General features: G+C 45.1%; 1 protein-coding gene across 2 annotated transcripts in view; it reads right to left on the minus strand.

Annotated features, from left to right (window-relative positions):
* Positions 1-2,071: 2,071 nt before the first annotated feature.
* sarnp (SAP domain containing ribonucleoprotein) overlaps positions 2,072-12,345 on the minus strand; it is a 13,268-nt gene continuing 2,994 nt past the window's right edge. Inside the window, exons 5-11 of one of the 2 annotated variants that reach the window (XM_061694820.1) lie at positions 11,272-11,323; positions 11,090-11,163; positions 8,305-8,342; positions 8,208-8,233; positions 8,070-8,138; positions 5,038-5,124; positions 2,072-2,994 (exon numbers count right to left, since the gene is read on the minus strand). In XM_061694820.1, coding sequence (XP_061550804.1) covers positions 2,953-2,994; positions 5,038-5,124; positions 8,070-8,138; positions 8,208-8,233; positions 8,305-8,342; positions 11,090-11,163; positions 11,272-11,323 — 388 coding nt within the window. In that variant the 3' untranslated portion in view covers positions 2,072-2,952. The remainder of the gene's footprint in view (positions 2,995-5,037; positions 5,125-8,069; positions 8,139-8,207; positions 8,234-8,304; positions 8,343-11,089; positions 11,164-11,271; positions 11,324-12,345) is intronic. The other variant, XM_061694828.1, reaches the window with a different exon arrangement.

Here is a 12,345-nt window from a genome sequence, read left to right on the forward strand (position 1 = left end):
GGTTGTATCAAAATGATAAGCCCAAAATGGCAAATGCCGTTCACATTAAGCCTTTTCCTCTCCATAGGCGCTCACCATAGAGAAAACGCTTAACGCCATGTAATGTCCGAAAACTGCGATCATGACCAAAATGTAGGCAGACATCTCTACGCTTACCCACTTCCACCTCTGAATATATCAAAAACAATGTGTGCACTTATTTTGTCAAAGAATGGCCTGAAAAATTGCTTAGTTTACAATACTGCCTGCGCTCACAAGCAAACGCAAGGTAGCGACGATTGGCCGGTTGTCACTGTCACCCCCCTTCCACGAACAACTTGATCAACCGCATGCTTCCGAGCCGCCCCGCTGTGCAAGAGGGCCACAAGGATTCCTAATTTATGTCAGCCGGACCTTAAACCAATTAGCGGCTCCCCGACAAATCTGGATTGCGGGAATCAAAGACTCCTTTTCTTCTTTTGAAGTGACAGAGCGACCAAAAGGTTGGATCCTCTCTATCACTGGGAACATTCCTAGAACGGAGACGACACCCGGCGGCCGACTGGTCAGAGCGTCAGCCTCACAGTTCTGAGGACCCGGGTTCAATCCCCGGCCCCGCCTGTGTGGAGTTTGCATGTTCTCCCCGTGCCTGCGTGGGTATTCTCCGGGCGCTCCGCTTTCCTCCCGCATCCCAAAAACATGCATTCATTGGAGACTCTAAATTGCCCGTAGGCATGACTGTGAGTGAGAATGGTTGTTTGTTTCTATGTGCCCTGCGATTGGCTGGCAACCAGTTCGGGGTGTACCCCGCCTCCTGCCCGATGACAGCTGGGATAGGCTCTGGCACGCCCGCGACCCCCGTGAGGAGAAGCGCGACAGAAAATGGAAGGATGGATGGAGACGACACCCGCTGGAAGTTGAGCGTTACTGCAAACCTGTGGAATTTTCTTTAACTGAAGAAAAATGTCTGTTTTGCTATTTTGCAAACTATGCAGAAATATTCCAAATGTATGCCTTGATCTCTGTGTCATTGTGTCAGCTTTACAGGTCCAGCTGCGAGACTTTTGAGAAGCGTTCGTCTTGATTTGAAGCCGAACACCACGAAACGTATTGAACGATAAGCAGTTGATCTGCCGAGACTAAAGTTTAAACAATCATTCTATATGCTTGATCTATGAGTAAGAGTACAAAGTTGGGAATATTTTATAATATATGATTTTTACGTAATTTTTATGGCTGAAGTGTCGACCGAAATGCAAGTTGATGGGTGTGGTCTTTCTCGTTTGTCCGTCCCTTAGACACGCCCCCTGGGTATTTAACCGTCGCGCTCTCGTGTCTTGCTTCTTGACTTCCTGGCTAATCTTCCGGCTCGGCCACCCCTCCCCCTCTTCTTTTGTTCGAACACGCGGGTCACCGCTAGGCAATCAGAGCAACAGCTGCTAAAAAGTACCCGGTACGCTACAAGCCAAGGGTGAACGCTCAGAAGTTGCTCGCGGGTCCGTGAGAAAGGCAGGATTCGTATTCTCCCACCGAAAGCGCGACGGACAACTTCCCTTTTTCTTCTCCCGCCTATTTGTTTTTCCTTTTTGTGCATCTTCTTCAACTAAAGCTGCCTCAGAAATGCCAGCTTCACACAAGTTCCAACTTTGGACTAGCTACACACGCAACCCCTTCACGCTCATTTTTAGTCCAGCAACACACGATGTCCTATCTTCCCTTTTCGTTGACCAATGGTGTTATTTTCTTTTTGTGGTAGTTTCCCCTCTTACATTTAATAAAAATTTCGATAAAATTCTGTGTGTTTTGTGTTAATCCTAAACCTGTGTATTTGAGGACTCGTATTTCCCAAGTGTAGCATCCTTCTAGATCATGAGACTGATCGAGGTTTTTCATTCCTTCTTCCTCCATTTTACAGAGCTAAAAAGAAAGGTGGCGCCCCTTTACGAGACAAAATTTGTTCGATTTTCCCGTCAAACGTGAATTGACCAAACCGGAAGTGAGCTCCTGCGTTACTTTTGATCTCATTTCCAAATTAATTACATTTTTATCCCAAAACAATATACGCTACACACAGAATCAAACAAAGCCAGTGTAAGAAAATTGAAAACCTTTTATTTTATAAAATGCACAGATAACTGAAGTAGTGAACCTTCAAGCAGTTATAGGTTACACCAAAAGTACAATTCGACACAAACAAAACAATCCCGAGTTATATCCTCTAATGTGATTACCTGAAAACATTTGTTGCCCTCCAATCAGTATTTTAGGGATAAAAAAGGAGACCTCAAAGTTTTTATAGTGACTTGCTCTTGAATATATAACAGTTCCAACTTCCCCTGCAAAATTCTCTCAATTTCGTGAGCTTTTATGAGCACAATTGGAGGGCTTTTTTTCCCCATTCCAGAACGAACACAGATTTCATGAGGTGTCGCATTCAAAAAGGATTCGATGTCAACCTGCGTCAGTTCGGCTTGCCCTTTCGTTAAGCTGATGAACTCAGTATTGTGAGGCCCCTGAAAGATGAACGAAAGAAAAACTAATGCTGCACGTTTTTTTTGTAGTAGCCAATGATCTAATGCCTTTTGGGCAAAGCTGCAAGTAGCCAGAGACTCGAGTTCCGAATGGAAACGGGGCTGCAAGGTGGAAGTTGTGCTCATTCAGATACAGTGCACGAAGATTTGACAATATGTATTGGGGAAACATCTGCAACTACACAAAAACAAAATTAGGTCATCATCATTTGACTCTGTCAAACATTTGGGAAGTGTGAAAGAAAACAATGGAAAAAGGCAGAAAAAAAAAAAAAAGAGAATAAGCAGACAAAAAAAATCCTTCCAGTTTCCACTAATTCAACAATTTCTGACCATTAACTCAACATTTGTATTTCTTTGATTAGTCAGTCTGTGACCATGGCCATCACTCAGAATCCTGGCGCCCAAAAATTAAAGACAAAACATAAAATACACCCAAACTTTACACTATTCCAAATCGTGCAGCACGCTTCATTTTCTTTGCCTGTGAAAGGGGAAAAAAAAAAATAATTAAAAAGAGTAAATACAAGCCTGTGAATATTCTCATTCATCCACATCATTTCATTCAATCAACGGCAACTGGACTGTTCCGTTTGTCCCGGAAGACGTTTAGCCTCTCATCCGAGCGAGCGGGCTTCATCAGTTCGTGCGACTAACCCTTGTGGAAGTCACGTAACGTCTCCAAAGACGAACGAAAAACACAGACGACACTAGGGAGCACGTAACCGAGGCGTCCGCACGGGGAGGCGCCATCTTGGTCATCACAGAACATAACATTCCGGTACACTTCAAACCTGGTAACACAGAGACAATGGCTGGTACACCCCAAAGACTGGACACCACACACACAGAAAAGCAATCTGGTGTATGCGGTCAAGCGTAGTGAAGAACGCACACACACATACGTACATGGGGGAAAGACGCTTGGCACAACACAGATGGGCAAGCTCCTCAGGTCAAGACTCAGCCATCTACCCGCACCGCCAACAGTAACAGCACCGTTTTGAGGACAAAACGTACATATTGTGGACAGGGAAGACAGATGGTTTGAAAGCGGGTGAGATTGGCCACATACACAAAGGTGGAAAAAAAACATCGCTTAACAGAGGAAGGGGCTTACGACATCACCTATCTCCCACTCACAATGCCGTCCTTTCATCTATTCCAAAGAAACTCAATTCTGCCTCCTTGACCGTGAGGTAACTCGACGACCGCTTTACAACTGAACGGAATATCAATGAGGGAGTTTCCACCCCAAACGACTCTGGGGGACGGACGACGGCCTCTCGGCCAGACATCTTAACGGCTCTCCCAAAAGAATGATACCATATGTGGTGTGGCGCGTGCCTCTAAATTGGAGCATAAATAGTAGAATAGTTGAAAACTGGCTCGTGCGTCCTAACTAAGCCTCGTCCCATGAACTGATGAAGCCTGCTCGCTCGGATGAGAGGCCAAATGTCTTGAGTTCGGTTGCCATCGATTCAATGCCCCGAGAACAATGTAAATACACGAGATCAAGACAATCAGCGGGAGGACTACAGCGAAGAGTCGACCCACTCGTCACAAATTCCCCTATTTGCTGAAAGAGACATGGCGCGTGCAACATTTTTGCTATGCTGAGCGGCTCATAAAAAACAACGACAGAAGTCGACAATTGCTACTTTTACGGGTTGCCGAGGAGACGGCACCCGCACTTCTGGTGGAGTTTTTCCAAAATCAAATCTATCTGTATCAATCAGTCAACCCTGAATGGCTCAAAGGTTTTTAAGGGTAATGTTGCAAGATGAGTTTGAAATGATAATAAAGTGTTTGGGGATCATAGTTTGTGGTTATTTAGTTTAAACGAGTCCGGCTTCCAAATGGTTAAGAATTGAGACATTCTTTCAGATTTCCGAGACTGTGGGTGTTTAGCCGAATGCTCTGAAAACCGGCGGAGAGAGGAGAATTCCCAGCGACGCACATCGCAGAGAGGCAGCCTCTGAGCTTTTTCCTCCCTTTCCCTCCTTTGAAATTCAGCCTCCGTGGTCGCCGATGGCTTCACCTTACGCCCACCGGATGATCGCCACCCCCGCCCCCCGTCACCCTGTGACGTGCGTCTGGCAACTGTGCGGTTCACAACCCTAACGCCATTGTGCCGGAACTCCGGCGGCCACTCTAACCGCCGTCAGGCTGGCGAGGGGCGACGGATCCCGTCCGTTTAGCCGCCGCCTTGCGGACGCGCGTGGGGCCAGACGACGGGGACACTGTAGCCCATATAACGCAAAACACATAAGACTTCAGGGGAGATGTAGTGGGCAAGGTTTGATGGCTAATTGCATGCTGTACTGGTAGGACTGGGTTCAGGTTAAAAGGGATGAGGAAGTAGCGACTCCGCTAAATGGCCAATGCATGGCATAAGGGAGCTCGGTGTTTCTATAGTCAGGGCGGCCTGGCACGTGCTGGTCCCTGTCATGTCACGATTATGACTTCTGTGGTAAGCGAAAGGGGCGTCAACAGTTCGCAGGGGTCAACTATTCAAAAAAGTCACCTGGATGTCCGCCGAGCCAGCCGCCCCGCCGCCCGTCAGGATGCCAAACCTTTCCTTCCTTTTGATCAGCTTCTCATCCGCTTCCATCTGCCAAGCGCAACAATTGTCAATGAGCCAAGCGCAACTGAAGCCGCACAGCACCCAAACAGTTTTGCGACTATGCAACACAATCGTAACGCAGTTGTGTCATGACGACTGACAATAAATGTCGTTCATGCGTACCAACAAATGGGGAAAAACAAAAACTATTTTATCATGACTCTTATGTAAAAGGAAAATAGCCCTATATTGTATGAAAACAAAAAACTTGAATTTGTCCTTTTTTCTAATTTAGACCCAATGGCAGCGCATTTGAAGTTCACTTGTAACTCGAATTTTGTCTCCCCGGACAAAGCAAAAAATAAGGTGGAAATACACACACACACACACACACAAAGCAGATAACTTATCCCAGGCATCCACAATCCATTCACATATGGTGGCGTAACTCGCCCGCCGTTGCCTTCCAGTCTTACTTTCACTTGTTTTTTTACAGCGGCTGTGAGTTGGGCAAGCATGGAGTCACAGATCAACAGGGACGGTGACGCGTGGAAAAAACAAACCATCCGGTCTCTTTACATACACCTCACACACCCACTCTCTCATTTTCTCCTCGTCCATCCAGGCCTTTTAATTGGCCTTAACGATGACTTCGGCTGGAAACTTTTCTTGAGACAGCGTCTTCCTCTTAAAAATCACCATAGGTGGCAGTTTCTGTCCATTACCATGGCAACCAAGCACAACAGTAAAAGCAGACTTCTCGTGCCCATCGCTACCGCGGTGGTCCCCTTCTTCTCTACAGTGTGGTTCACCGGGATGTCGAAAGTGAGCGGCACCTCGTCCGTGTCGGCGACGGGCCCGATGTGTTTGTCGGCAATCTTTTTACTGCAGTGGGAGCGGAAGATGGCCATCTTTTCCTTGTAATCCGCCGGAAATTGCTGCGCCACGGTAGTCCTTGCCCGGATGGATAAATGGCCCCGTTTCATAAAACGAAAGCACCGAGACGGACCTCCTTGAAAATGTTCGATTTTCATTTCTTCGGCAAGCGTCATTGCCCTCAGTCGAATGGCGACCGTAGCGACCGACGTTTCTCCCGGCTGTTCTTTATCTCATTAATCCATTGCCCGAGTTGGTCTTCCGACTCGGGCCACCGCTCCTTGTTTCCGCGGAAACTCAGCTTCGTCTTCTTGACTTGGCGAAGCTCCTTTTCCCGCTTCCTCCACTTGCGAACCGTGGATCCGTTGATCTTGAATTCTCTCGCGGCTGCTCGATTCCCATGTTCCTCCGCGTCACTGATAGCTTGCAGTTTAAACTGTGCTTCGTAAGCGCGTCTCTTCGTAGGAGCCATTTTCGGGGGTCCTAAGCCAAACCGATGTTTTGCACAATGCACATACCGGTGCTATATACCTACTGGGGTCGTGCCTTTAGCGTCCTCCTTCACGAGCACCCTTCGGCCTTCGACGGCCGCATGCTGTCCTCAGCCACGTCCGCTTTTCCTCTGTATAAGCAGCGTGTCGGCAGGAAATGCTCCCAGTCAGTCAAGCGGGGCGCTCATCAAAGTCACACAACAACATTTACAGATTTTGGAACTTGGTGCACACATAAGGCGTGCCGCATTATAAGGCGCCCTGTCCATTTTGGAGAAAATTTAAGACTTTTAAGTGGGCCTTATGGTCGTGAAAATACAGTACTACTTGTAGAATTCCCCATTCATCTGCCACAGAGGGAAACTGCTCTACACAGTTTTTTGGATTGTCTTCTGCACAGCCGGGGCAAAAGACTGTGGATGCCATGTCCCGTCTGCGACATCAGCAATGTGTGCAGTGACGCCGACGTACTTCGTATTACGAACAGAGGTCCAATGATCCCCAGTCAGAGCCACATATTGAGCCTTCTGCAATGCATCCAATTTTGCCAGAAAGCCTTTCTGCATGGTAGTTGAAAACTTGGATCACATGTCGCTATCTGCAACACATTTTCTAATCCTTTGTTTTCTACCTATTAATAGTGGTCTACAGTGCAGAGCAATCCACTTTGGCAGTGAATTTGTGATTTTCTCCAAGGTCGACTTGCTAGTTTTGGTCCTGAATACGGTCACTTGCTGGAGTTTGGTTTACCGACAACTCTTAGAACTCGTACCGTGACTGCTAGCGTTAACGCCTGTTTCCGTGCTTACTCAGTCATACTTTGCATTTAGATGGTACCGGAGGGCTGAAGCGCTCCAATGGTGCTTAAACTCCTTTTTGCATATTCTGCACAAAACCACGCATTTATCACAGCTGCCATTGGGTGTATATATGTTTTTTTTTTAATTATTATTAAATTTTCCTCCCAACAGGCCTTCATTCGATTTCTCCATTTTGTTAGCCGTTAGCCACAGAGAGATATTGTTAGCCAAGCTCTGACGTGTGCGTCAGTGTAATTAATCTGTGTACCAGGAAATCGTGCACTGACAGACAAAGGTTCCGCATTTGTTTGGAAAGCAAATTTTTCACACACTTATTTTTTTCTTTTGTGACACCCCTAACATCTGAACAGTGGTTTTATTCCATAAAACAGCTAAAGTAACGTATAAAAAGGCTCTAGATCTCACATAAAAGATCTCGTGTTACTTTGTCACATTTATGACACACACAAACTTCTGCTAAATGCCACAAAACATCTGGTACCAAATCTGTTCAAGTGAAAAATGCTTTAACTAGTACAACTTGCAGCCTGCGATAGCCGCCATTTCCTCTTCCTCGAAAGTTGTAATGTTTGGGGGGGACGAAGCAAACTGGGTGTGATCTTGATTTGCAAAATGGCACCTCGCTGCAATCTGCTGGCAATTGTGCCTCATTAACATTGTCTGCAGACTTGACAATGCCACACCCATCCCTCCCCGTCAAAAAAATCACGTTCTCGGCACTGAATGTTGGGATTCTAAACTCCTAAAAAACTCTAAACTTGTACGTCGGGGGCACTCATACATCAAAGTGGCAGCGCATTCCAACCTTTTGTGAAAGCGACGACACATTCATGCCGAATCTCTCCGCCCGCTTCTTCAGCTGATCCATGTTGACCTGCGACAGACATGAGAAGCTTTAACGCACAACAAGTGGAGGAACGTGACGCCCGGCGGCGGTTCTTACCGGAGCGCTGCCGGCCACGACGGCGCCTGTGCGGGAGAAGGAAATGATACATATTGCGCACTCGTTGAAGATGATGCTGAAGAGTCATCATACACACCTGTGGATGGACTTGAAACACTGATCGGTAACCCAAACCTGCAAGTGGAAACACATCATGACATATTCTATTAGTCCGTGACAAAAAAACACATAATTGCTTTGTATTTCAAACATGCAGTCCAAAAAAAAAAAAAAAGACCTAAGAAATGAAAAAGCGACATGAATTTTTGTGTACTGCCTGTGTTACATCACCTTTTCTTTTAACAACATTCAATAAACGTTTGGGAACTGAGGACACTCATTGTTGAAGCTTTGTAGGTGCAATTCTTTCCCATTCTTGCTCGATGTACAGCTTCAGCCGTCCCACAGTCCGGGGTCACGCTTCATAATGCGCCGCACATTTTCAATGGGAGACACTCTTTTACTACGAAGCCACGCTGTTGTAACGTGCAGAATGTGGTTTGGCATTGTCCTGCTGAAATAAGCAGGGGCGTCCATGAAAAAGACTTTGCTTGGATGGCAGCGTGTTTCTCCAGAACCTGTATGTACCTTTCAGCATGAATGGTGCCCTCACAGATGTGCAATTTACCCATGCCATTGGCACCAACACAGCCCCATACCATCACAGATGCTGGCTTTTGAACTTTGCGTCCATAACAGTCCGGATGTTTTTTTTCCTCTTTGGCCCGGAGGACACGATGTCCACAATTTCCACAAACAATTTGAAATGCGGACTCGTCGGACCACAGAACACCTTTCCACTTTGCGTCGGTCCATCTTAGATGAGCTTGAGCCCAGAGAAGCCGGCGGCGTTTCTGGGTGTTGTTGATAAATGGCTTTTGCTTTGCATAGCAGAGTTTCAAGTTGCACTTACAGATGTCGCGCCAAACTGTATTTACTGACATTGGTTTTTTGAGGTGTTCCTGAGCCCACGTGGTGATATCCTTTACAGATCGATGTCGGTTTTGGATGCAGCGCCGCCCGAGGGATCGAAGGTCACGGGCATTCAATGTTGGTTTTCGGACTTGCCGCTTCCATGCAGCGATTTCTCCAGATTCTCTGAACCTTTGGATGATGATATGGACCATAGACGATGAAATCCCTAAATTCCTTGCAATTGTACGTTGAGGAACATTGTCCTGAAACTGTTGGACTATTTTCTCCCGCACTTGTTCCCAAAGAGGTGAACCTCGCCCCATCTTTGCTTGTGAATGACAGAGCAATTCAGGGAAGCTCCTTTTCTACCCAATCGTGGCACCCACCTGTTCCCAATGAGCCTGTTCACCTGTGGGATGCCCCAAACAGGTGTTTGATGAGCATTCCTCAACTTTCGCACTCTTTTTTTGCCACCTGTCCCAGCTTTTTTGGAACGTGTTGCAGCCATCAAATTCTAAGTGAATGATTATTTCCTAAAAACAAAGTTTATCAATTTCAACAGTAAATGTTGAAAAACATTTTATGTAACATTTTATGTTACAGCGTCATTGCAAAATGTAATCAATGAATGTTTTCCCTCAAAATTCCACACACACCACCACGTAAAGATGATGTGAAAAACGTTTGCCAATGTATTAGAAAATAAAAAACTAAAACATCACACGTACGTAAGTATTCGCAGCCTTTGCTCAGTACTTTGTTGATGCCCCTCTGGCAGTAATTACAGCCTCGAGTCTCTTTGAATATGACGCCACAAGCTTGGCACGCCCATCTTTGGACAGTTGCGCCCATTCCCCTTTGCAGCACCTCAAGCTCCGTCGGGTCGGACAGAGATGTCGGATCGGATTCAGGTCGGGCCAAACTCATTTCATCATCAGATGAAATTACTATTGTTGTATGCAGAAATGTAGCAGTTTATTCAGTTTATTTCTGTATTCATTTATTTTTTTTGTATTCAATTAAATATAGGTTGAACATGATTTGCAAATCATTGTATTCTGTTTTTATTTATTTATGTTTAACACAAGGTCCCAACTTCATTGGAATTGGGGTTGTATTTATTTGCCCCCTTCTCAAATTCTTGTTTGCAGTTTTCCTATGTTCAGGTTTAAGATTGTCAAATAAATGTAAATGTCAGACAACGATATCCCAAGTAATCATTAAATGCAGCTTTAGAATGTTTTTATTTATCAAGGGGGGGGAAAAAAAAAAACATTCAATGCTACCTGACCCAGTGTGAAAAAGTAGTACCCCCACCCCTTGTTAAATCATGACTCAACTGGCTAATCACATTTTTTTGTTTCATTTTCACTGCACCGCACTGTACGAAACAAATGCGTGCGCCAAGTACTCACAGTGTTTCACTTTTTCCACATTTTATGTTACAGCGTCATTGCAAAATGTAATCAATGAATGTTTTCCCTCAAAATTCCACACACACCACCACGTAAAGATGATGTGAAAAACGTTTGCCAATGTATTAGAAAATAAAAAACTAAAACATCACACGTACGTAAGTATTCGCAGCCTTTGCTCAGTACTTTGTTGATGCCCCTCTGGCAGTAATTACAGCCTCGAGTCTCTTTGAATATGACGCCACAAGCTTGGCACGCCCATCTTTGGACAGTTGCGCCCATTCCTCTTTGCAGCACCTCAAGCTCCGTCGGGTCGGACAGAGATGTCGGATCGGATTCAGGTCGGGCCAAACTCATTTCATCATCAGATGAAATTACTATTGTTGTATGCAGAAATGTAGCAGTTTATTCAGTTTATTTCTGAATAAAGAGCACTGACGTTTACAGTGAAGTAGTTCTGACGAATCCTTTTGGTATTCACTGATTTCTCCGCAATGAAAATAATAACATAATCAATCCCTTGGCAAATCGACACAGTAACATGGGTCTCACCTGGCGGCACGCTGAACCTTCTTGTCTTCAGTTGATGCCGGCAGATTGAAACGTTCAGCGCGTTTCTGTAGTCGCTGCTCGACAAAAGAACACATTTGCGGGGAAATGTGAGGAATTTGCATGGCCGTACTACCAAACTGATAAGAATAAAATTGATTTGTGCTGGAACACGTCACACATACTTCACTGGCAGTCGCTGGAGGACATATCTTCACAATCTTCTTTTCAGTGGGCCTAAAACACGAGCACAGAAAAAAAATGACCAAAGATTGAAGAGTGGCCATTACTTACTATATCACGATTCATTTATTGCAGTTGATTTATTTCTTTATTTTAAGGTCAGTGTAGTGCAATTAGTCACCTGCACATCTCCTTTGTAGGCCAATTGACTTAAATGTGGCAGACATGACTCACAGAAGGTCAATTGGGCTAATGTTCTTAGCAGATAAAGAAACCTTATCTATTTAAAACATGCCACAGTTATCGTTTTATGAATTAAATTCACAAATAGCAAACTTAGCCTAACGAATAGCAAATGCACACGCATAACAATGGCGTCAGTCATTGTTCTGCTTGATGTGTCTGCTTTCACAAAAAGGCTTTTTTTCCCTCCAGAAACAGATTTGGCTGAAAGCAGCCTACATCTGACTGCTGATTACTAAAGAACAGTACAAGCTAGAGAAACTTTTTTCCCGATGAAAGTAGAGATTCTGATCGTTCTTTTGGTGTTTACATCGTCACAGTACACAATATTCTGTGGGGCTTGAAAAATGAGTGAAATTGCTGGAAAATGCCTGGCAGTCTAAGGGTTCCCTGCTCAGGAAACGGTTGGCGGTGAATGAGTTAAGAAGCAATGTTTAGCTTGATTTTCTACAACTACGGTAATGTAGTCTACAACATCACCGCAATGAATTCCGGGTACCCACAATGCTTTGTCGACTACATTGCCAGGACCGTGAGTGTGAGGAACGGTTCAAATGGTTACCCCAGGAACACGTCCGCATGGCACACACACCTAATAGGCACATATAAATGTTTTTGAAAATTTATTTTATTATATCCCCACTTGGGTATGTGCTACTTAAACCAACAACATGGCTGGAGCCAGAAAGGACACACTGACCCCACGAGTAACTAGTTTTCTCCACATCAGCAGAGAGAGACAACCGTTTTCAACACTTTATATTGGTCAATAATTTGAAAAATTACAGAGCCATGTGGGGACTGAGCAAATTTGGACACGCAAGGTTTTGGCC

Source organism: Phycodurus eques, chromosome 1 (genome assembly GCF_024500275.1).
Source record: "Phycodurus eques isolate BA_2022a chromosome 1, UOR_Pequ_1.1, whole genome shotgun sequence".
Classification (NCBI taxonomy): Eukaryota; Metazoa; Chordata; class Actinopteri; order Syngnathiformes; family Syngnathidae; genus Phycodurus; species Phycodurus eques.